At 40.5% G+C, this 22,580-nt stretch overlaps 5 protein-coding genes across 13 annotated transcripts in view; 3 read left to right on the top strand and 2 right to left on the bottom strand.

Moving 5' to 3' along the window:
• The first annotated feature begins 1 nt into the window (after position 1).
• Positions 2-17,343, top strand: LOC115747258. Of its 2 annotated transcripts, none has more exons than XM_030683336.2 (4): positions 2-30; positions 15,233-15,359; positions 16,040-16,312; positions 17,022-17,343. In XM_030683336.2, exons 2-3 carry the CDS (start codon positions 15,290-15,292, stop codon positions 16,279-16,281), a joined length of 312 nt encoding a protein of 103 aa, XP_030539196.1. In that variant the 5' UTR covers positions 2-30; positions 15,233-15,289; the 3' UTR covers positions 16,282-16,312; positions 17,022-17,343. The 2 variants fall into 2 exon arrangements, with proteins under 2 accessions (XP_030539196.1, XP_048128023.1); XM_048272066.1 differs by having other exon boundaries at positions 18-36.
• Positions 1,252-6,209, bottom strand: LOC115747251 (putative 12-oxophytodienoate reductase 11). 2 transcript variants are annotated; one of them, XM_030683324.2, is made up of 6 exons: positions 6,159-6,209; positions 3,629-3,667; positions 3,207-3,347; positions 2,950-3,080; positions 2,065-2,226; positions 1,252-1,955 (listed from the first exon to the last, which is right to left on the bottom strand). In XM_030683324.2, exons 1-6 carry the CDS (start codon positions 6,188-6,190, stop codon positions 1,363-1,365), a joined length of 1,098 nt encoding a protein of 365 aa, XP_030539184.2. In that variant the 5' UTR covers positions 6,191-6,209; the 3' UTR covers positions 1,252-1,362. The 2 variants fall into 2 exon arrangements, with proteins under 2 accessions (XP_030539184.2, XP_030539186.1); XM_030683326.2 differs by having other exon boundaries at positions 3,629-3,658; positions 6,150-6,196.
• The window catches only part of LOC115747247 (shaggy-related protein kinase kappa), a 33,485-nt gene continuing 17,198 nt past the window's right edge, over positions 6,294-22,580 (top strand). For both annotated transcript variants that reach the window (XM_030683312.2, XM_048272059.1), the window contains exons 1-2: positions 6,294-6,298; positions 16,252-16,257. The gene's annotated coding sequence lies outside the window, so the exon portion shown is untranslated. The remainder of the gene's footprint in view (positions 6,299-16,251; positions 16,258-22,580) is intronic.
• LOC115747249 (elongation factor 1-gamma) lies at positions 10,560-14,345 on the top strand. Its single transcript, XM_030683321.2, has 8 exons — positions 10,560-10,682; positions 10,891-10,935; positions 11,737-11,883; positions 12,161-12,221; positions 12,309-12,361; positions 12,481-12,582; positions 13,053-13,560; positions 13,696-14,345. The coding sequence occupies exons 2-8, from the start codon at positions 10,927-10,929 to the stop codon at positions 14,073-14,075; spliced, it is 1,260 nt and encodes a 419-aa protein (XP_030539181.1). The 5' UTR covers positions 10,560-10,682; positions 10,891-10,926; the 3' UTR covers positions 14,076-14,345.
• On the bottom strand, positions 17,947-22,197 carry LOC115747253 (KH domain-containing protein At1g09660/At1g09670). Of its 6 annotated transcripts, none has more exons than XM_048272065.1 (8): positions 22,030-22,197; positions 21,756-21,869; positions 21,182-21,267; positions 20,689-20,828; positions 20,109-20,243; positions 19,905-20,021; positions 18,631-18,774; positions 17,947-18,534 (listed from the first exon to the last, which is right to left on the bottom strand). In XM_048272065.1, the coding sequence occupies exons 2-8, from the start codon at positions 21,854-21,856 to the stop codon at positions 18,376-18,378; spliced, it is 882 nt and encodes a 293-aa protein (XP_048128022.1). In that variant the 5' UTR covers positions 21,857-21,869; positions 22,030-22,197; the 3' UTR covers positions 17,947-18,375. The 6 variants fall into 6 exon arrangements, with proteins under 6 accessions (XP_048128022.1, XP_048128020.1, XP_048128021.1 ...); XM_048272063.1 differs by having other exon boundaries at positions 17,947-18,537; XM_048272064.1 differs by having other exon boundaries at positions 19,905-20,024.

The following is a 22,580-nucleotide window of genomic DNA, read 5'->3' on the forward strand; positions in this document are numbered from 1 at the left end:
AAACTGCTCTCTCTCTCTCTCTCTCTCTCTCTCTCTGTGTTGTGGTTTCTATTATTATTTCTCTTTTTTCTTTTTCTTTTTTTGCCATTTCTTCGGAAATTAATGACGGCATTGAAAATTTAAAGGAAAATACAGAAAAGAAAAAGGGAAGAAAGGTTCGGGTTTTGGTTGCCAGCCAGCCAGCCAGCATGGAACTGGCAACCTTAAACCCGACCCGACCAGCACTTTGGCCCAAATGTCTTTTACTTCCTTGGCCCATCTTTCAACTTGTAATTAAATAAATGGCTAATTCTAGAAAAAAAATCTCAAAATTGCACGTCACATCTTACCCGAACAATCACGGATCTCGAAAATCCCGAGCTAATATATCCGTGCCATATTCATTCCAAAAATAATTTTTGTGCCACTTAATATTCCAAATCGGTACATCAGTGCCATTTTTACCCAATCTAATTTTTGTGTCTGAGAAAATCCAAGATCGCCATAATCTTAGATTGGGAAATCTGCTAATTTTGCCCTAAAATCTTCCTCGAATTTCGAAAACCTGCTAAAATCTCTAAACATTTTTACACGAAAATTAGTTTGAGTTAAATGTGGCATGAGTACACTAACTTGGAAAATTTGGTGACACTAATATTATTTTGATGTAAATGGGGCATGGATGTACCAAGATCATATGTGATTTTAGTCCTTAAAAATGAACGAATATAGGGACCATTTTGATTTTATGAAATTTTTAGTATCAATCCAAAAGAAGAAGAAGTTTCTTAACTCGAATTCTAGTTACTAATTTCAAATTTGAATGCTAAGAACTCGTTTTGTCTCTGTTATTAACCACCTTCCTAATGTTCATACAATATAATTACAATGTGGGAACCTTTGTGCATCAATTTTCATTTTACATTTTTGTTTTCCATTACTTATTTCGAACCTCCTTTTTTGTTTTTGTTTTTAATGTTTTATAACAACCTTTTTTTCTTACTATGCTGTACAAATGTTGGTGTACCCACATGGGTGTTGCTCATGTTCATTTGCTTTCAAGACAGTCAACAAAACGACTCATTGTTTAACATCTACTCCGATGACATCCATTTCTTGGTGGATGGGGATTGGCTGCCAATGTTGATTATTTCTGCAATTACACGAAATCTGCTATCACTTTTTTGTTTTTAATCAATCTGGCAAAGAAAGAAATTGCCTTTTAATGATAGAAATGAAAGAAGAAAACACACCCTCTTCTTTATTTTATTATTAGATGGGTGGATGACACCAAACGATAACGAGGGGGTTGTGTAAGTAGTACATCAACCGAGTTCATTCAATGCAAATACAGAGCCCAGATCGGTGGATGGATGTTGGAATTCATGCAGGGACATCCAGGAATGGGTAATCGGTGTACCCGACCACCGGATCCGGGATGTAGAAGGTGTTCCTGTCGTACTTGTTGAGCGGTGCATTCAGCTCGAACCGCCTCGGCAAATCCGGGTTTGCCAGGAACAGGCGGCCGAATGCTATCAGGTCTGCATAGCCTTCCTCGATGGCCTTGTTCCCTTCGTCTCTTCTGTACCCTCCCGCCGCGATGAACGTGCCCTTGAAGGCCTTCCTCATGGGGAGAAGGCTGTGTGGAGTCTCTAGCTTGTCCCCTATTCGGACCATCCTCGGCTCAATCACGTGCAGGTAAACTAATCCATGTTTGTGGAGTGCATCCGCCATGTAGGGTCCCAGCGCTTCCGGGTTGGAATCCTCTGTCTCCATGTAATCGGCAAACGGGGATAGCCTCATCCCGACTCTGTCGGCTCCGATCTCGTTTACCACTGTTTCCACCACTTCTAATGCGAAGCGACACCGCTTCTCCAGGCTCCCACCGTACTCGTCGGTCCTATCGTTCACTTGGTCTTTCATGAACTGGTCTATCAAGTAGCCATTCGCTCCGTGAATTTCCACTCCGTCAAATCCTGTCGCCATATATGTATATATAAAAACAAACACTCTAATGCTTCACATCAAGGATATGTAATATTCCGATTATCACGGGTTAATGAGTATAGGATAAGAACCTCTCACCGGCTTCAATCGCATTACGGGCAGCTAGCCTGAAGTCGTTGACGATGTGAGGGATTTCGTCGGCTCGGAGATGACGGGGAGGGGACCAGTCCCCTCCATCGAGTCCGGGGGTCACCCCCTTGTCCGTACTTGAGATCGGAGCTTCACCATTCGGCTGATAACCTGCAGCGAACGAGTTCAAGCACTACGCTCAGGACCTTGTGATTGCAACAATCCTTTTCATAAGTTGCGCATTTAACATGTGGAGAAGAAGCTAGACAAGGCAACTTCATATGAGATAAGACAAGGAGAAAGACAAAAAATGGAAAAACGCAATGCAACTTTTTCTTTTGGACCACACTGAAATCGAATGACCACTTTTCTCTTTCAAAGTCTGTCTCTTCTCTGTTCAATGAGCTGTTCGTCTGAAATCCATTGTCATGACTTCCGCACTAAAGCACAAGCACAGACATGACACATCTGAGGATTTACATGTTCTCAATCTCAACCCCATGCATGAGAATAGTCTAACAAACAAATATCTGACGATCTATCTATATATCCGTCCATCTCTCCCCTCTTCGAATTGCCGTTTTACTGTTCTTTTTTTGCTTTTCCATAGCACAGGAGCATATGCAGATGCATGGTAAAAACCACAGAGCACGGCCGACTGGACGATATCTTGCTCCAATCATCGACCGCCTTGCCGTTTCAAGCAAAAAAATCACATGCCAGTACGCTTGTTTTCCCATCAACATGCCTGTTAATCTGTCTTTCACCCATGACATTTACATGAACACAGTGAATGAAAGTGACAAACTACACAGTGTAAGAACGTTTCTGGGAGTCAAAATTCAGGTTTTTCATGTACTTCAGTACATAAGGAAATCAGAGAGGTTTTCTTACTATAGCTGGAAACACGACCGACATGCCAAATCTGGCAAAAGAAAACTCCACCCTTATCATGAACAGCATCCACGATTGGTTTCCAAGCTTCCACTTGCTCTCTGGTCCAAATACCAGGCGTTTCTGGATACCTTCAAGCATATTACGATGGCAACGTTGCATCAAACTACTACTAATGAAGGCAGTAGTCCAAAATAAAATGACTCGTGCGCACGAATGGGGAGAGCAAGAAAAAGAGATGAAACAGTGAAATATACCCTTGGGCTGTGTTGGAAATGCCTGTGGCTTCGGCAATGAGAAGGCCACCGGGGGTGGTGCGCTGGGAGTAGTAAAGGGCGGCATGGGGTTGAGGGACATTGTGGTAGGACCGGCTTCTCGTCAGTGGCGGCAACACGATCCTGCGATGTTATTGTACCACGAAGCAAACACAAGGCGAGTTAAGATCAAGAGAGAAGCACGGGGGCGAGCGGTCCACCTCTGATAAACTAAGAGAGGACTGCATATTCAATCGCTCAAGAACGGACAAAGCAAGATAAGCTGATGGTGAAGCGGGGGAAGACAGTTGGTTTCGCTCCTCAGGATTAGCAGCAGCAAGAAATAACAGCATGAATAGCACGGGGAGAGACAGAGCAATTGTGCTTGGAAATGAAAAGGCAGAGAGAGAGAGAGAGAGAGAGACCTGTGGGAGAGGGTGAAGTTGCCCATTTTGTGAGGAGTGAGGAGATGGATGGGGTTGGGGTTGGGGTTGGGGTTGGGGTTGGCTGCCATGGCTGTGCTTAGCTTTTGCTGTCTCGAGCTCTCTCAAGCTGTGTTGGATTCGTGTCCGTCTTCTTTGCGATTCAAAGTGGATAAAGCGGATCTTTATAGATCCCAAGAAGAAGAAGATGTGAATTTTAGGAAGCAAAGAAAAGTTTGAATGTGCAACAACGAAGGTCCTTTCTTTTGCTTTCCTCTCCCACACACTGCTTTACTTTTTATTCTTTGTTAGCGAGTGCCCTGGGCCAGTTGACAACAGTAGGCAAATTTGACTTGACTTTTCCATGGTTGGACTTGAGGGCTTTGGCCAAGACCACACATCTTCTCTTTTCTAATCATTTCTGCTTTTACCCTTCTGCTTTTGATTCATTGTTAGGACATTCATATATTTGAATAACTCATTCATCCAACGGTTTTGATTCTCAGAACAGTACGTTACTATAATCCCTTAGAATTTCAAACGAGATTCGCATTGTATATCTGCATGCTTCAATCCCAGGCTAAAACCCAAACGCACGCGAACCGGAATGCTAAAGTATTTACATGTTAAATCATGCTTGGAATGACGGACGTTAGTCCTACAAAATTTTATATTTATGAGAATAGAAAATCACTTAATCTTCTATCTTATGACGAGATACCTGACATATTAGTCTTTCCACGTGGGAAAGAAATCGGTTTTTTCATAATCCCGTGTTGGGAAAATAAGGGCCCGAGCAAGATCCCAGAAGGATTCGATGGCTTAATTATTGATGTTTGACGTAGGGCGGAACCAACCACTTGACATTTATTTAATCGAGAGTATGGGATTAAAAACAGAAGCATGATTAGCACTCTCGTCGTAATACAACTGCCCGCCAAAGAAACTTTACTCATTGGATCCTGACACCAAACATCTTTTATAATTTAATTGGTCCATCTTGGGCGCATGTAATAAGGTCATATGCTTAATGGGAGGAGGCCCCTTCGGTCCTTTGCTCTTCTTTCATTGGACATAATTGGTAGGTGTCGTTCATCCATTTCAACATGCAAATGCTTTTTGGGGCACCGACAGGTAGATCCCTGTAGTAATATAGGTTAGAATAGTGTAATCGATTAACCTAGGAATGTAAATTATCACAATTCGTCGTGATTGAGGTTCTAATCTTAGTCTAATCACGGTGGGCATGTCATTGTCCGTAGCTTTTGATGAATAATACCAAAAAATTCGGCCAAAAAAAAATTGCAACGTAAATTAATTATTTTGTAATTTTATTTTACAAAGAAAGTGGGGGATTGTTGAAGTTTGTTTGAAAAACAAACAAAATATTGCTTTTTTTGCATCCCACATAGGATGAAAGGAAGATAGCAATTCATTTTATTAATTAGAAGACTAACATTGTCTTTCAAAGAAAGATATAGGCAAGTGGGCTACACCCCATTATACCCGCGTGCGGGTGCACATGTGATTGCGCGATTATTAGACGCACTTAGCACTTGGGGCGCTTGTACGGTCGCGGTTCGGAATTGGCTCTATTCAATAATTATATTTTATTTTTTATTTCGAAATTATTATTATAAAAATAATTTTCGTGACTCGTTAGAACAGTGCTGTTGTTCATGGACATAAGATACTCTTGCATCTTTTCGAAGGTTTATGTGTGTTCGGACATAACCACCAAATTGACACTCTTATAACCTTTGGAATGTTCGTATATATTCGAAAATAACTACCAATTCAGACATAAAAAGGTGTGATTAGATGTACAGTTTCGAACATGAAGAGCTATGTCTGAATTATCCGTTATTAGACACGAAGAGTTGCAATTTTAAAAATAAAAAAAACTGTTTTCGAACAATGAAAAGGAATGTGAGAAGTAACACCTTTTCGAATGCGAAAATGTGTGTTCTTTTCTCATTATATATTCAACTATTCTGCTCATTGTTCATAACTTCTAATTTCAATTTTCGTCTTTTCCGAACAAGAGAAATACATCATTCGTTTTCAATTGTTTCCTAGAGAGTTCTCGGAGAAATATTAGAATTGATATCTAATATTATCGCATGATACTCTGTTGTATCATGGAGGATTTTTGCCGGAAACCATTAGCAACGTTGTGGGGTAAATAATTCCTTAAAGAAAGTGCTATCGCGTGTCAGAGTCTGATTCCTTTGTTCATCCCATTTGACCTTATTTTACCAACACCGGCATCTTGTCAATGGTGGCAACGCGATCCTGGGACCATGTCGTACCACACGGAGCAAACAGAAGGCAAGTTAACGGGTGAGCGGACCACATCTGATAAACTAAAGGAGGACTGCATATTGAGTCACTCAAGAATGGACAAGCAAGATAAGCAGACGGCGAAGCAGGGGAAGACATTTGGTTTCGCTCCTCGGGATTAAATGCAGCAAGAAATAACAACACAAAGAGCTGAGGGAGAGGGTGAAAGTTGCCCATTTTGAGACGAGTGAGGAGAGGGATGGGGTTGAGCTTGGCTGCCATGGCTGTTCTTAGCTTTTGATGTCTCGAGCTCTCTCTAAACTGTGTTGTATTCGTCTTCTTTGCGATTCAAAGTTGCAAATCTGATTGTTATAGATCCAAGAAGAAGATGTGAATTTTGGCAAGCAGGGTTGGAACATTAATAATAATAATAATAATAATAATAATAATAATAATAATAGGCAAAGTAAAGATGGAATGTGCAACGAAGGTCCTTTCCATGTGACTGCTTTAATTTATTCCCTAATATATAATCCATATATATATACGTGTGTTTAATGTATTTATAGTTGGCCCTTCCGTTGAATCATTCCATCGGAGATAAGTGGAAAGTCGCAATGCTTGTTTGGACTAGCTTCGTACTCCTCATTCATTCATTCATTTCAACACGGAAACGCTTTTGTGGCGCCAAAGTGTGTAACTCCGTAGCAAGACCGGTTCGAGTGTTGCGGTCGGTTGATCTAGACATGTCGATTATCGTAATTTGTGGCGATTAGGGTTTAAATCATAGTTTTATATACATGCACGCGTATTAGATGCAGTACAGCAAAACAAGAAGAATATCGATTTTTTTTTCTATGAATTTTTTGAGTGAGTGAGTTCTTCGTGAGAGATTGTGAGATAATACTGGACGGCTTTCTTAGTAGATTATTTATTACCGGCGCTCTTCAAGTGGGCTCAGATCGAATCACGTAAATCTCTGACATACTTATTGCTACTCGTTAATTTTTCTGATAATTTTGAGTTGATTTAACTACGAGGTCTAATTAGCTTCCACGTAATATTGTGACAACATACATATATCAAATAGTGGGAAAGATAAAAGCAGCAATATAACTGTATTCGTGTCACCCTCTCCCCGTTGTTGCTCGAGAGAGGAACTAGAACAAAAGGTAGTGTTGAGCCTAGTGGCACGGTTTATCGTAATTTTAGCAATGAAGGCAAGATACTTAAAATTAAATGAAAAGACGTAAGAAGACTATTTTCAATTACATTAAAAAGACGACCAATTCAAACCTTATTTTAAAAAGAAATAATTAGGAGTAATCGGCAGGATGAGTAGATTCTAAACCTGAAACCCAACCTATAAGGGTCGTTTTCTCGCTTTATAATCGAGAACCAATCCTACATACGTTTGAGTTGACGGTGTTTCTTTTTTATCTTTATCCTTTTCTGCTTTCATTTTGTTATGCACAAACATGCTGTGTCAAACATGTTCAATTCCAACAAATATTTTATGATTAAAATAACTTACTCGAGTTTATGGGTAAACGGTTTCAAACCGGTTTGATTCCAGGCTCGACATTAAAATCAACCTTGCACATTACGAGTTCCAACTTTCCAAGTAAAAGCAGCCGGTTCAAGGTATAGAATAGGGAACCGAGCTAGTCAAGGCCTATTCCCAATTTTTTGAAGTGGGAATCGGATCTATCCTCTTGTAAACTAGCTCATATCTGAAAGTAAATAATAAACATAGCATTTGATAGGACAATCGAGCGAAAGTGCGATAATAGAATTGGGTAAATATGCACAAAAAGAAAACGAAATGATCAGTGGTGTCTTTATTATTATTTTTTCGAATAAATGAATTAGAAGTCTTAAAATTACAAAAGTGTAATTGAAATTTGAAATTTTTAAAAAGTGCAATTTAGTCTTTTCGTTAACTCCATCAAATATAGGTGATGAACAATATTGACATGCTCTTTTTATTTTTTATTTATGTGTCTTATGCGCATTGACGTAGTTAAAACATGAAATATAATGCTAAAATGATGCCATTTTGATCCAATTTTATTTAAACTAAATTAAGCTATATTTAAAAAAACACAAAAGAGAAAAGAAAAAACATAAACCAAGCCCTCATCTGATGTCGCTAGAAAAGCCTGGCGATGGTGGGTCAACCTCCGTCACACCATCTCCACCTACTTTTTTTTTTTTTCTCCTTTCGTTTTTTTATTTAGCTTATTTTTTAAATCAAAATAAGATTTTGATCAAAATGATGCCGTTTTGGTTTAAGAGAATATAATTAAAAATGTCATGTTAATATTATTCAATTTGATAACTTTTAGGATATGATTGCACTTTTTAAAAGTTCAATGACTGGACTGCACTTTTGTGATAAGATTTAAGATTTCTAGTGCATTTATCCTTTTTTTTTTAGAGAGAGATAATGGCCACAAATGCTTTTAAGATTAGGATGTTTTTAACTTGGGAAAACTATAAATAAGGGTTTAAAGTGCTATCGTTTTTTCAAATGAAAGGCATAAAGTGGCCATGGTTATTTCAAATAAGGGCATGACCTCATCGGTCGGATACCTATTTTGACCTCCGCTTGTGGCCGCCCCCCCCCCAATTGTCGGTGGGTGGCGACGAACCCTCGTCGAGGCACCAGCTACCCCGCCGGCCATCGCAATGCTCCAACGGAGGCCAACCCTCCCGCTTAGATTTTTTGTTGTTTTGAATCCTTTATCTTCGTCGCCGCCCCACTAGTTATTGGATGATGGCCACAAGCGGAGGGCCAACCCTATTGCTTGGGTTTTTACTTTTGTGTGTGTGTGTGTGTTTTTTTTAAGTTTTATCTTTTTCTTTTTATCTTTTTTGAGTTTTTTTTTTTTGAATTTTTTAACCTATGCAATGTCGGCCATCACCTATGGCTTTTTAGGGCAACCTCACCCGGGCCTTTCTAGGCATCATCGGTGGCCGGCCATCGCTTGAGACAGCCGCCGCGAAAAGGAAAGAAAAAAACAGAAGAAGGCAAAAAGAAAGAGCAGAAGCAAAAATAAAAATTAAAAAAATAAAGGATAAAATTACCCTTGATTAGTTGGTGAGGTAAGCTGACATGGCCACTTTAAGCCATTATTCGAAATTAGGTCCACTTTAAGCTATTATTCAAAATTAAGTCTACTCGGGTTCTTATTTGAGAAAGTAAGGGTACCACAAGCAATTAATTAAAATAAGGTTTGCTTGAGGTCTTATTTGAGAAAATAAAGACACTTCGGATTTTTTTTTTTATAATAAGAATTCAATATAGTTTTGAAACTAATGACAATTCTCTAGCAAAGTTAAATTGTGAAATGGTCGATAGAAGTGGGATAATGGGTGAAATTTGGAGATACTTACTTTTTTGTCTTCCAATAAAAGTTTGAAATTGAAATATCATTAGATTGGATTTTTATGGGGCAGAAAAAGATATTAAGTCAAATCGCACTTTGAAATAATTTCAATTACGCAATGAGATGAGAAAAGGCATTCCTTTGCAAGCAATGCTAAAGTTCGTTTTAAAATTGCTAAGGCGGTGCTTGGTCGTCGGGATATAAACTAGAATAGGATATGTTTTATCGTATCATACGTTTGGTACTTATTCAAGATAGGATAAAGACGATATAACCAGGATCAAAATATCCTATGGAGGCGGTTGGATAGATCAATATAAGATTTCTCAAGAAAACAGAAACGAGGAGAACATAGATTTTCCCACAACTATCACCCTCCTCCGCATTGGGCTACCTCTTTGCTGCGCCGAGCCACCTCTCTAGAGAGAGGCCACCTCCCCCGAGGCGGCGGCCATCAAGTGTGGTCGCTCCTCCGGTAGAGCCAGGTTGGGGTCTCTGGCCGTAAAGCCGGATATTTCCATGATCTTATTTTTTAATGGATTATTTTGCGTGATGTAAGATCGCGTCCCTCGTTCTTTAACGGCTTAAACTTTTTTAACATTTGAAAGAGGTCTTCACATATTATAAAGAACTTGAGGACTTTCAAGGTAGCTCTCTTGGACGACTTGCACAAGTGCATCTTCAATTTGTGGAAAGATGTTGAGTAATTAGATTATTTAGTACTTGTTTACTTCCTTGACAAGACAGCAAGCAAGGCCGGCGGGTCATTTTCAAAGGATTTGACTTCAAATCAATACCCCCGATTCTACAAGGTCTACTTCGTTGATGTTATGCCTGAATTTAAATGGCATAAACCTTTGCTCAATAATAACTCACTTATCAGAACTCATCACAGAATTATTTCTAAAGCATCCTCATATTTCGGAGAAATAGAGTTGATTTTAGTTGCGTCTTACTTATGTTTATCCGACTTTCAATCTGCAATTTACCAAATAGTAGAAAGGATATGACAAGATCTTAGGATTTCTTATCTTATTTTATTAAGTTTTGTCCTGACTAGAAATTCGAGCAATCAAATACAGCCTAAAGTGATATGTCAAATCCGAGCGACCCTTTAAAGGAATGAGCATTATTTCAATTTGCACAGCATTTTTATAAGTGCAGCATTTGCTTCGCAAATCTCTTCGGATTCGGGCCCAGCCCAAATCGACCAACTATCCATTTAAATGAGTGGCCCGACCCGAAAAGAACCCGCATATGCTGTGGTATATTTTTATCTCAGCCTCCAAAACCCTAAAACGTAAGCTTGGCTCATCGCGCACTCTCTCTCCCAGTCTCCCTGCTCGGGCTTCTCTCTGCTGTAGGAGCTCTCCCATCCTCAGGTATCGCCTCTCTCTCTCTCTCTCCCTCTCTCTCCACTGCGTATAGAGCCTCTTCGATTCTATGGGCACGTCTGAATCACACTCTCATGCTTGCTTCTCTGCCAATTGTTCTCAATCTGGTTTCTCTCTGTTTCCCGTTTCATTGCGTCGCCGATTGCTATTTTGAGTTCGCTAATTCACTCGTTTCTGATCTTTTTTCTTGATTCAGATCTGAAAGCAGAGTCGCTAGATCTTCCGCGAGGCGATGGCTCTGGTTAGTTCGAATACGAATGCGTTGTATTTCTCACATTATACATGCATCCGTACATTTTTTAGTCTCTAGGAAAGCGTCACGGGTATTGTGTCGTATGGACGATATTCTGACTGTTGCTTTCTATCCGATTTTGCTTCTTCCTTTTTGTTGTCTCTTTTTCTTTTCTGGGAATGAGATAGAATTGATGTGGTTAGTGGCGAGCCTTGGAGTGGCCCTGATCTGTTCGGAACGTCCCCTTTAGATGTCTTATGCTTTCGAATTCCAACTCAACCTCGTGTGTATTTGTCTCTGTAAATTTGTCGCCTGAGCAATCCTATGCATGTGCGACCATCGTGATTGGTCTGCTACCTGAGTAATTCATTAGATTTATTGTTAGATCGTATATAATTGAATGATACTGCTACTATGATGCATTCATCACGAGGGACTCTGTAGACATTTTTCTTTGTGGGATAAAAATTTGATCAAGATTAGCAATTAGTTAAAATAGTGTTGTTGTTTTCGATTGTTAATATTAAAGCTACCTTGTTTTGTGTGCCTATAATTTATGGTTTTAAAATGTTTCCTAAGTTTTATCAATTTGCGGGGACAAACTGGAATGAAAATTCTCGATATTGACTTATCTGTATATTCTTTTAGAAGTTTAATGGGGCAAAACTTATTCCTTAAAGCCAAAGTAATTAACAAGTTATCAACCATTTTTGAGTTTTCGACAAGTGAGTGGGCGCAAGAGCCCCATTTAACTTCGGTATAGGTCTGTCCCTGTTCATAACTCACTCAGCTACTTGATCCACATTGCAGGTTCTGCACGCCTCAAGAAACAAAAATGTCTACAAGGCACTCATCACAGCAGAATACACTGGTGTGACAGTTGAATTGGCGCCGAATTTTGAGATGGGTGTTTCAAATAAAACTCCCGAGTTTATCAAGATGAACCCTATTGGAAAGGTATTTAGAAGCCATTATGTTAATTTTTTGATGAAAGACTAGTTAGCATAATCCAACGTGAAATCCATTAAAGTCCTTGATGGTTCGGCATTCCTTTTTTCCCTCTCTTGCTTAGCAAGACAGCTATTATATATCAGGTGAGCCAACAGTTACATTTGAACTGCAGGAAGAAAGTGTGACTAGATGGGATTTTTGTCATCTTGTTTAGTTTAGGTGTAAGATGGTCTTGTGCCAATTTGGACTTTATGTTGTTGCTGAAGATTTCTTTCTTCTCTAGATCCCTGTGTTGGAAACACCTGATGGCCCCGTCTTTGAGAGCAATGCTATTGCACGATATGGTATCTTTTTCTTTCCTTGTTATTTCATTAGCTTGTGGGCGGTGCTCACTTTCACAACATATGATTATTTGATTCTCTTCAACGCAGTGTGTCGGTTGAAGGCGGACAATCCCTTGTACGGATCTTCTTTGATAGACTATGTAAGACACTTTATGAGTTTCACTTACTTAGTTGATGCCCTTACTTTGTACTTCTACTTTATTTTATGTTGAGAAATTGGCTGTGTTTTTCTCATATATTGGTGACTTCTCATTGGCAGGCTCATATCGAACAATGGATTGATTTCTCATCTTTGGAAATTGATGCCAACCTTATTAATTGGTTTCGACCAAGAATGGGACGGGCAGTGTACCTTCCTCCGGTTAGTTGCCCTGTTGATGTCAAGTGTAGTGTTTCAACATTTTTTTGGACTTGTCATTTTTTATCTCAACACACGATGAAGTATTTTCCAGTACAGTAGGATCATTTTCTTCACAGGAGAAATCCATGTCACATTACTGTATCATGGAAGATCGTATCCCATCTGTTTGGAAGGAAAGCTTTTGATCGACTGCGCATTTTATTCTCTACTATGGCGTGATTAAGCGAGTTTCAGCAATCTGTTTTTTTAGTAAAGACAAATTGTTAGTTTCTTCTCTAGAGGTAACTCAAGTATCTAACTAAATAGCTGCCTAAAGGGTGCCATTTATGAAAGCATGCTGCTTTGTTATGTGATGGTGGCTACTTCTACATGGGAATACTCCTTATGTACTTTTTGTAATGGTATTCTAGCTTTTTATTTCATTACACTCCGTGCTAATCATGATGCTAATTATAAAATTCTGCATGAAGGCTGAGGAAGCTGCAATTGCTGCCTTGAAGAGGGCATTAGGTGCTTTGAATGTGCATCTATCGTCCAATACCTACTTGGTTGGGCACTCCGTGACATTGGCTGACATTATAGTGACATGCAACTTGGTCATGGGATTCACCCATCTTATGCCCAAGAGCTTTACCTCAGAGTTCCCTCATGTAGAGAGGTACTTCTGGACCATGGTCAATCAGCCAAATTTCAAAAAGGTATTGGGAGAGGTGAAGCAAACTGAGTCTGTTCCGCCAGTCCAAGCTGCAAAGAAGCCTGCCCAGCCAAAAGAGGCAGCTAAACCAAAGCACAAGGAAGAGCCAAAGAAGAAGGAAGCTCCAAAAGAGCCCAAAGCAGAAGCTGCTGAGGAGGAAGAGGCACCCAAGCCGAAGCCAAAGAATCCTCTAGATCTCCTGCCTCCGAGTAAGATGATTTTGGATGATTGGAAGAGACTCTATTCTAATACCAAGACCAACTTCCGTGAAGTTGCAATTAAAGGTATCATGTCATTTATATCTTGATTTTTATCTTGTCCATTCGACATGTGAACAAGAATTTATGTCTACTTATTCCCTGAAGGCGTTCTTTTGAAGCATTATGGTTCCCTTCATTTGTGCTATTTTCCCGATGCAGGATTCTGGGACATGTATGATCCTGAGGGGTACTCTCTATGGTTCTGCAATTACAAGTACAATGATGAGAATACGGTTTCTTTCGTCACCCTGAACAAAGTAGGCGGATTTCTGCAACGTATGGATCTTGCTCGCAAGTATGCATTTGGAAAGATGCTGGTGATTGGATCGGAGCCACCTTTCAAGGTGAAGGGTCTGTGGCTTTTCCGTGGGCAAGAGATCCCGAAGTTTGTGATGGATGAGTGTTATGACATGGAGCTCTACGAGTGGACGAAGGTCGACCTCTCAGACGAGGCGCAGAAGGAGCGCGTTAACCAGATGATTGAGGATCAGGAGCCTTTTGAGGGAGAGGCCCTGTTGGATGCCAAGTGCTTCAAATGATGTGGGAAAGGGGGCCCCAATGATCTACACTTTTTTGCTGTCTGTTTTTTTCCTCTGCTTTTAAGTTTTGATTGACTTGGGTAGAGACTGTACTTGCAGTTTGAACAAAACTTAAGTAATAGCAATTTGTCATTCGAGTGACATACTTATTTAACGTATCCTTGTGGATTTCTGTTAGGGATATTGAGCTTGTATTGTTTATTTTTGGGGGTGTTGTGGACCGCTGCTTAATACCAAAATGTAGTGAAATGTGTGCTTTTCAGGTTTTAATAAAGATGCTGTTAGCTTGAGTGAGGATGGTAGGACGGCTGTGTCGATCCTGTCATCGTGACAGGGATGGCTCGCTATTTCCTTGTGACCATTATTAGTGGGAGATGGGTGATTGTGGTCTGTGGCAGTGGGGGCACTGGCTTTGTGCATTGTCATCTTGGGTCGTTGTTTGTATGAATGAGTGTAGGGAACTTGAATCCTATTGCGGCATTCAAATGCTGGGAATCATCCTCCGTCAAAAGCAATTCATGTTCCTTTGTTTCTCTTGTGAGAAGTGGAAGGAGAGGAGAGGTGAGAAATTGTCGAGAAACGCAGGCTTTCGTTTTGTTCCGGCGGAGATTAGAAAGGGAAAGAAGAGGAGGGTGCTCGCCAAATTGGAATTTTTTTGACTTTGGATGGGAAGGCGACGGACTGTTTATAAGCAAAAAGAGGTATGAAGGGTCATCGACTCGACATAACATGGTTGTCTGGTAATATGATTGAGTTGGGTATTGTCCCATCTGACCGCAACTCGATGGAAACTAAGGAAAAATTTAAAAAAAATAAAGGATTGAGTGCATTGAAAATTATAAAATTTGTCACAAAAAATATGATTTTATTTTAAAATTTTCGATAAATATTATCAGACCTTAAAATTTATTACGGAAGTATAATTTATCCGAATCGATTTAATAAGTTTAAAGATTTGATTACATTTTTTTGAAAATTTTAGAATTCGATTTGTCGGTGGCAAATCGAACTTTCAAATTATTCTAGTGCAATTATTTCTAAAATAAACAACAATTCCAAAATAAAATAAGATAAAAGAAAAGCCCAAAATTGGTTGGAATTTCGTTCTCTAGAAGGCGGTTGCGGGAGAAGAACATCGAACTACACGTCTCTCTCTCCCGACACCAATACGTTGCCCACATATTCACAGAGGTGGAGAGCCATCCACGAGAGAGATGCCCCTGCTCGGATCGCCTCGCTTTCTCCCCGTGTTGTTGGCCTCGATTCTCCTTCGACTTTCCCCAGGTAGGTGGTTCGCCCTCTCTCTCTTCGTTTCCCTCTGAATTCCTGCGTTCAAATCCATTTTACTGGATTCCTCTTCGCTCGTTCGCTTGCCGATTGGTCGCGTCTTTGCCAGCGGTTGTGCTTTCCGAGTGATCCCGTAGGTCTTGGTCGTATTCGCTTCTCCGAGCCCAGCTGTGGTTACGACTGATCCCCCTTTCCGTGCTTGCACTTCGATTTGATCTGCTCGTGCTCGAATTAGTTCGACAGCGTCCCTAGTTCCGCTTGCCTGCCTAGTGAGGTCCTCAATTTGTCTCCATTGATGTTGGCGATCCCCTTTGTCCTCAATTCGTCGCGGCTCCCAAATTCTACTTGGATATATATTAGCCTTAGCCCACCACTGGTTAACCCCGTCCTCTTACTGATTTGGAGCGTCAATTGGATCTACACTCAGTTTACCTGAACGTCTCTTGATTGTGGATGTCGGGCTAGCGTCCATCTTTAGCAAGTCGCCTCCCATGTTTGTCTGATCATTACTGCGGTTGTCTTGCGCCCATTTTGCATTGTTCAGATCACCCCGGCCTCCATTTATACACTCTTCAAAGCCAAGTCATCCTCCTTTGCACCCTGTTCATCTGCTTTATCTGCCTCCCTCCGTCAAATCAAATCGTTCGTCATAACCACTATCTCTACCGTCTTTTCAGGCTCTTCTGATGACTCTTCAAACTCTAAGAACGGCACGAAATCTGAGATTCATGATAAGTCCAGTGGCAACGCGGGTTCTATGGTGCTGGTGGTATTGGTCGTGATCGTGGCCGTGGCTCTTTTTTCTTTCGTCCTATACAAGTTATGGCAAAAGAAGAAGCGAGCTGAGCAATATGCACGGCTTCTCAAGTTGTTCGAAGAGGATGATGAGCTCGAGGTCGAACTTGGTCTACGAGATTGAATTTTCCCTGCAGACTATTCATTATTTGTAGGTGAGATGAAGATGTTTCTGTATTTATATGATTATTTATGAGCAAAGTTACAGCTGTGTCCTCATGATATTCCTTACGGGGTTGCAATCTACTGTTTTTGGGCTCCTTTTCCATGAACTTTTGGAGGGCCTGTTGGCGATGGTAGGGTTTGTTGCGTGGCTGAACTGATCCTTTCATACCTTTGTAGTGCCAACTGCCAACAGGTCTACGGCAACCATCACGTTAGCGTTCAAATGTTAGGCAGTCTGTAATGAGATGGAAGAGCTTCCCTTCTCTTCCCCACAAACACCTCCTCCCTCCCCCCCCCCCGCGGGAACAACCAACAACTGGGGTGTAGTCACTCGCAGCATCTCTCTTCCCAACTCTGTGGAGTAGAATGCTCTGCTCTTCTGAATTATGAAGGCTGTATTTGAATATAGCAAAGGACCAGGCAATTGTTTCGGATGGTTGATGTCATGCACATCTGAAGTTAACTGTAGCTGTATCTCTTGCATAACCTGCAGTCTGCACTGTGTGTAATTATTATGTGAAAATGTTTCTGAAAGGGGAGATGTTGCCGTTGAGAATACCCATTGCAACATTAATTGGACGAGCTGTTTAGATGTGAAGTGGTGCTTAACGGTCTTCTAACTTGGTTCATCCCCCTGTTTTAGATTCAGTGCCTTCGCATCAATATTTATGATATTTTCTTCTTCTTTTCTTGTCACAGGTCCATCTTGGCTTTTATAGCAAGTTTAGCTTGGGAATTTTGCGAACAAGATTCTTGTCCTTTCTCCAGTTTGTAAGTTGTACCTTTTGTATTCATATTCTCAGAGAGAGATTTGTGAGAATTTAACTTTGGTTGGCATTAGGTGAGAGAATTATTAAATGTAAGAAACATTTGGAGGGGGGATATCGTTTGTCATGTTGATATTACATGAATTCAAGGAAGTGCAAGTATTTTTTGTTTTTCCTTTTTGGGGGAGGTCCAATGTCCTCCTAGGGTAATTGGAATGAATGCAGTGGTGAAATTGGAAAACTTCAATTGTCGGGTGAGGTTATCTGCCTTACCATTTTCATTCCTAGGGATAATGACATGATTGAATGTGTCGGGAATCCTTGAGCTTCCTGGTGTGCCATCCCTCCCTCCCTTTTTATATGTCTACGTTGTAAGATGAAGGGGTCTGACTCCAAGGTGAATTCTCTCACTGGAATAGCATGAATATGTTCCTTGTGCCAGTCACCCTACCTCATGTTTTTTCACTGTTCATCGAGCCATCTTCCTTTGGGTAAGTACAACTGCTGGGTCGTTTTCTCCATTGTCAGGAAAGGGCACAATGTCTCTGCTCGGTTCAAGCACACAAGAATTTGCCCAAACAGGTCGAGTTGTGCGAAGTGCCAAAAGTGATTGCTGGGTGAAATATCTTTGTGGCCTGGGCAGCTGGTTATATGCATTAAGACAACCCTGCGTCTAACTGGAAGCAAGTCCTGATACAGGCATGTCCTGACCATAGCTCTCATAGCAGTGAATCCATTCATCTAGTTTAAGCCTTTAAAAGGACTCTGTAAAAGGCGATGTTAAACATGAGACTATGCAGAAGCAATTCCAAAGTCAAATGGCAACTAGATCCAAAGCAAAAACACCATTCAAGGGGTGCTTGAAAGTCAAAAAGCATCTATCGATTTAGGGCGTTCAGTACAATAATCAACAAAAAAATTTGAGGGAAAGACTTGCGATTCCACATTTACCTACATATTATTGAGATTAGGAAATACAAAGTACAAGAGCTCTTAACAGCCAAAAGAGAAACTGCAATGTCTCCCTTGGAACAACATTGATTCCAGAATAAAATGGATAAGGTATTAATCACACGGACCACAGGGACATCGATCAAAGCTCATGTAGCTGATGCCGATCCCTGATGCTAACCAACCCAATTTTCAGTCGTGGTTTTCCGTTAAACTCAGACACTGGCTTCCCAAGATTCTGTTCCTAAAGATGCCATTCAAAACTGCAGTCGCCTTTCATGGATGATCTGTCAATCACATCTGTCTCGTAGACGATAATTCCAGAACATATACAGTTATCTTCCTGTCTTTGCCCTTTTCATTCCTGTGCTGTTAAAGGGTGACATGCTCGGACTCATGCTAGGGCTCATACTTGGACTTTCTTCCCTTAGCGTACCATTGAGCATAGCCAATTCCCTTAGCTGTTGTTTCTTGTAGTGATCCAAGCATTCATCCTGCTATAGAGAGAGAGAGAGAGAGAGAGAGAGAGAGAGGTTATTAGAGCAATTGGCGGAAAATCAAGGGAGAACGGGAGTGTTTACTTGTCTTACCACTGGCTTCAGAAGGTTCTCTAGTATAGCCACTGCATGTTCCAACCGGGAATTTATGATATCCTCCGGAAATTCAGCTTCCACTAGAATGTGTAGAGGTTCATTTAGATGCTCATATCCAGGCTTATCCTTTAACTTTTCTTCCTAAAAAGGTGTAAGAAAAGCACCGTCAAACACGCATGCTAATTAAGAAGCAATGTACTCAGTATTCTAGAAGAATAGATTACCGTTTACCGCCAAGTCCATGCCAACACTAGTTAGATTTAACAATAGAATAACAATTATATCCCAAATTTTTCAGTTTCTAAAACAAAGTACAAGCAATTCACTATCTTTTAAAAGCGAGATAAAGAACGATGTTTCAATACTTGGCAAGCAAATCTGGGGAACCATGCTGCATACCAACCAAACTGAAATACATTCTTCAGTAAGACCCAACCCAAGAATTTTACTACCATAAATGAACTCACAGGCAATTTGACAGTAAAGGTGCTTATTTGACCTTGTTTATCCACGGCAAGGAATTATAGGCTAGAAAGCCCCAAACACAACTGTCAAATTGGCATACTAAACAAGGATTCCCAAAATAAACATCTGATACGAAAGGATGAAGTCAAATGAGGCAAAAATATCTGGCCAAAGAAAAGGAGAGACAGAAATAAAAGAAGTGAGACTGAAAAAAAAAACCTCTGACTTCCAACCTAAAATTTGAGATACTAAACATGAATTCCCGAAAGACATATGATAAGAAAGGATGAAGTCAAATGAGAGAGAAATATCGGGCTAAAAAGAAGAAGAGACAGAAATAAAAGAAACAAGACTGAAAAGAAAAACTCATGACTTCCAACCTGCCCTAAGGTTGTTGCATTTATAAAGTCTATTTAAGAAAATTTCAGTAATATCAAATGATTCAGATAGGAACCATGAAAAAGTAAAAAGGCAATATTCGTCCGATGCAAAGTTCACTGGTGGAGAGGAAGGCGATTTGGACTTGGTGTCGGGCAGCCAACTTCAACCCAATGACAAGAATTTGGTTTTTCCATTATCTCCAGGGGATAACCTTCTCTCTCTCTCTCTCTCTCTCTCTCTCTCTCTCTCTCTCTCTCTATATATATATATATATATATATATTTTCTTTTTTTGGGGGGGCAGGGGGGGCGGCGTGTTTGGTGTTGTTGGGTGTCAATGATGGAAAAATTACGACAGACCTTATTTAATATGCGCTAACTAGACCACAACGTCACATTGTTGTTAAGAAAGTAGGAGTTGAATACCTTTACGGAATCTTTCACCGAGCCCTTGCCTCTTATGTACACTCTACATTGTGTCATGGCTTCGACCCTTTTAAGGGAGTTTCCACGTGGTCCAAGGATTCTTCCAACAAAATTATACTGCTAAATTTAGAGTTAGAACCGCTACTTAAAATGTAACCAGAAACCACAAGTATTTTGAGATTGGGTAGAACTATATGAACATACACTTGGATATTTGTCGACAGGAACATCAAGCCTGATGACTTTCTTCACTACAGGAGTGGTTGGTACACCGACAGCTCCTGGCCAACTGGCTGAAGAAGATTGAAAGATACCCGCTTTCTGGAGATGCCCATTTTCCTGATGCAAGAGGCTTAGCTTTAGTAAGCTCAAACTGGAAGTAGCAATAAACCGTTTCTTCTTGACCAAGCTAATGTGGACTCAGCAGCCTAAGCAAGAATTATTCGGCTTCTTTCTCTTAGTATAACAAATGAAATCTCTGATTGGTCAGCTCATTTTAGTAGCCAAGGCTTAAAGCGAAACATTCATACACTCTTCTAAGAAGACTGTACCTTACAGTACAGAAATAATTCAAATGGGATATCAAATTAAGAGAAGATTTCCAGGTAACAGAAGAAATGTATTCATATCACAAAGACGTGCAAACTGCGAATCAGCCCCATAACAGCTGAATACGGATCAACAGCAATACAAATGGCAGCATGCCCAAAATCACAGAATCTGCAGCTCCAATGGAATAGCAGCTACACACATCATCATTCCCACGGAGTGACCAAGGTATTACCTCCATCTGCATGACAGACCACCTGTCCAAATCAAAGGGCCTCCCATTTAACTGTGGATTAAATGGCCTATGTGGGCTCTCAAGGTCAAGTCTCTCATGATCCAGAAAACTTGTGCTATAAGCTGATACACGTCTAATTTCTGCAGAAACCAAAAGGCAGGATAAATGAAAAATAAAAGGGAAGCAATACACATAGGGCCACGAACGTATTTGAGACTTACATGATCAACAACTCCTAAATTTGCTGAGAAGAATTTAAGCAGCTTCTTATAATTTGAGACTTACATTCATCAGTAAATAAAGGACCACATGCAGCTTGCTGCTAACATGCCATAGGCGGAAGATCGTAATAATACGCACTCAAACAAGGGATAATATGGACCCGTCTTTGCCAAGAGGTTGTCAATCGAGATAAGTATGGACACGAACCAACACATATGAAAGGACTCCTAGAAGACAGAGAAGCGGATATGAGAAATAAAATGAACAGGACCTTGACTAAGGAGCCGGCTACAATGTGGAAGAACTTGCATAAAAGGTCCAAACTTCTGCCTCTCAGCCAATAGTTCAGCCACGTATCTGCAAAAGATAAAACGATCTTTATTTGCTACCACATAACAACATGGAGAAGCCACTGAACTATTATTCGGGCAACAGGACAAGAACCAACGAGAAGACGAAGTGCAATGGTTACTAGAGGAGTGAGGTAAATACCATCAATTCAAGGGATAGCTAGTAATCTCTGCGAAGGATGCCAAATTGGATATTTGAAAGATAACCCGAAAAAAGCTTTCGCACATTTAAGGGCAAAGCGAAACTAGGAAAATTCGAAGGTTAAATAAAAGCAAAAGCCATGCGGGGAGGCTAACACTATCAATTCTTTCAACAAGGCAATGCAGAATCACTCTGGCCACCAATAATAACAATCACAAAACGAAAACTGGCATTCGTAGAAGGGGAACCTTAAAGTTAGGAAACAAAACCGTCGGAAATAAGCATCACAGAGAGAGTAGCAGAGAAGAAATTGACAATAACCCAAAAAAAAAAGGGGATGGTAAAGAAGAGACCTTTCTCGATCGGGAGGAAGGGGAGAGGAGCGGTGAGGAGAGGCATGGAGGCCAGAGGGCGGATACTGGAAGAAACTCCCAGACTGGATTCTCTCTCCCATCACCCAACACCTACCAATCAACCGCCATTGAGGAAGGAAAAACACAAACGTTAGATCGACACATCCCTCTTATCTATGCCCCCAAGAACGAGAACGAGTACAGCTAAGCGCAGAGAGAGAGAGAGAGAGAGAGAGAGAGAGCGAAATGAACTTACTTGATGGGAGGGGAGAGGAGGGGAGGGGAGGGCAGAAGTTGGATCGGAGACTGCCCTTTTGCTTTGTGTGGTTGTTGGAGAGAGAGAGAGAGAGAGAGAGAGAGAGAGCAGACACACTCACACACACGACACACGCAGGCACAGAGAGCCCTACTGCTATGCTCCTAGTCCTGACATCAAACGAGGAGGATCTTTTGAGTTTTGCTTTGCTTTGATTTACTTTTGTTTTAGTCAACAAGATTCACTTCACTCCTTTGTTATGTGAAAAATGATTGCATTGTTAGCTGGTGCTCTCTGTCCATTTCTTCTCATTGATGTTTTTGCCTTGTAATAATTATCATTCCCCGTTCCCTTCCATTTCCACTTCCACTTATCCTTTATTATTTAAGTGTAGATACGTCATTTATTCACTCTTTTAATTTATAATAATATATATCAAAATACAAAAAGAAAAAATTAATTATCTAAGAATAGAAGATTCAGCGGTTGTAATTTCTCTAAAAATTCATCGTATTTTTTTGTGGGCTATCGTTTTTTACTTGCACCGTCGATTAATCAATTCTATCTTC

Source organism: Rhodamnia argentea, chromosome 11 (assembly GCF_020921035.1).
Source record: "Rhodamnia argentea isolate NSW1041297 chromosome 11, ASM2092103v1, whole genome shotgun sequence".
Taxonomy (NCBI): Eukaryota; Viridiplantae; Streptophyta; class Magnoliopsida; order Myrtales; family Myrtaceae; genus Rhodamnia; species Rhodamnia argentea.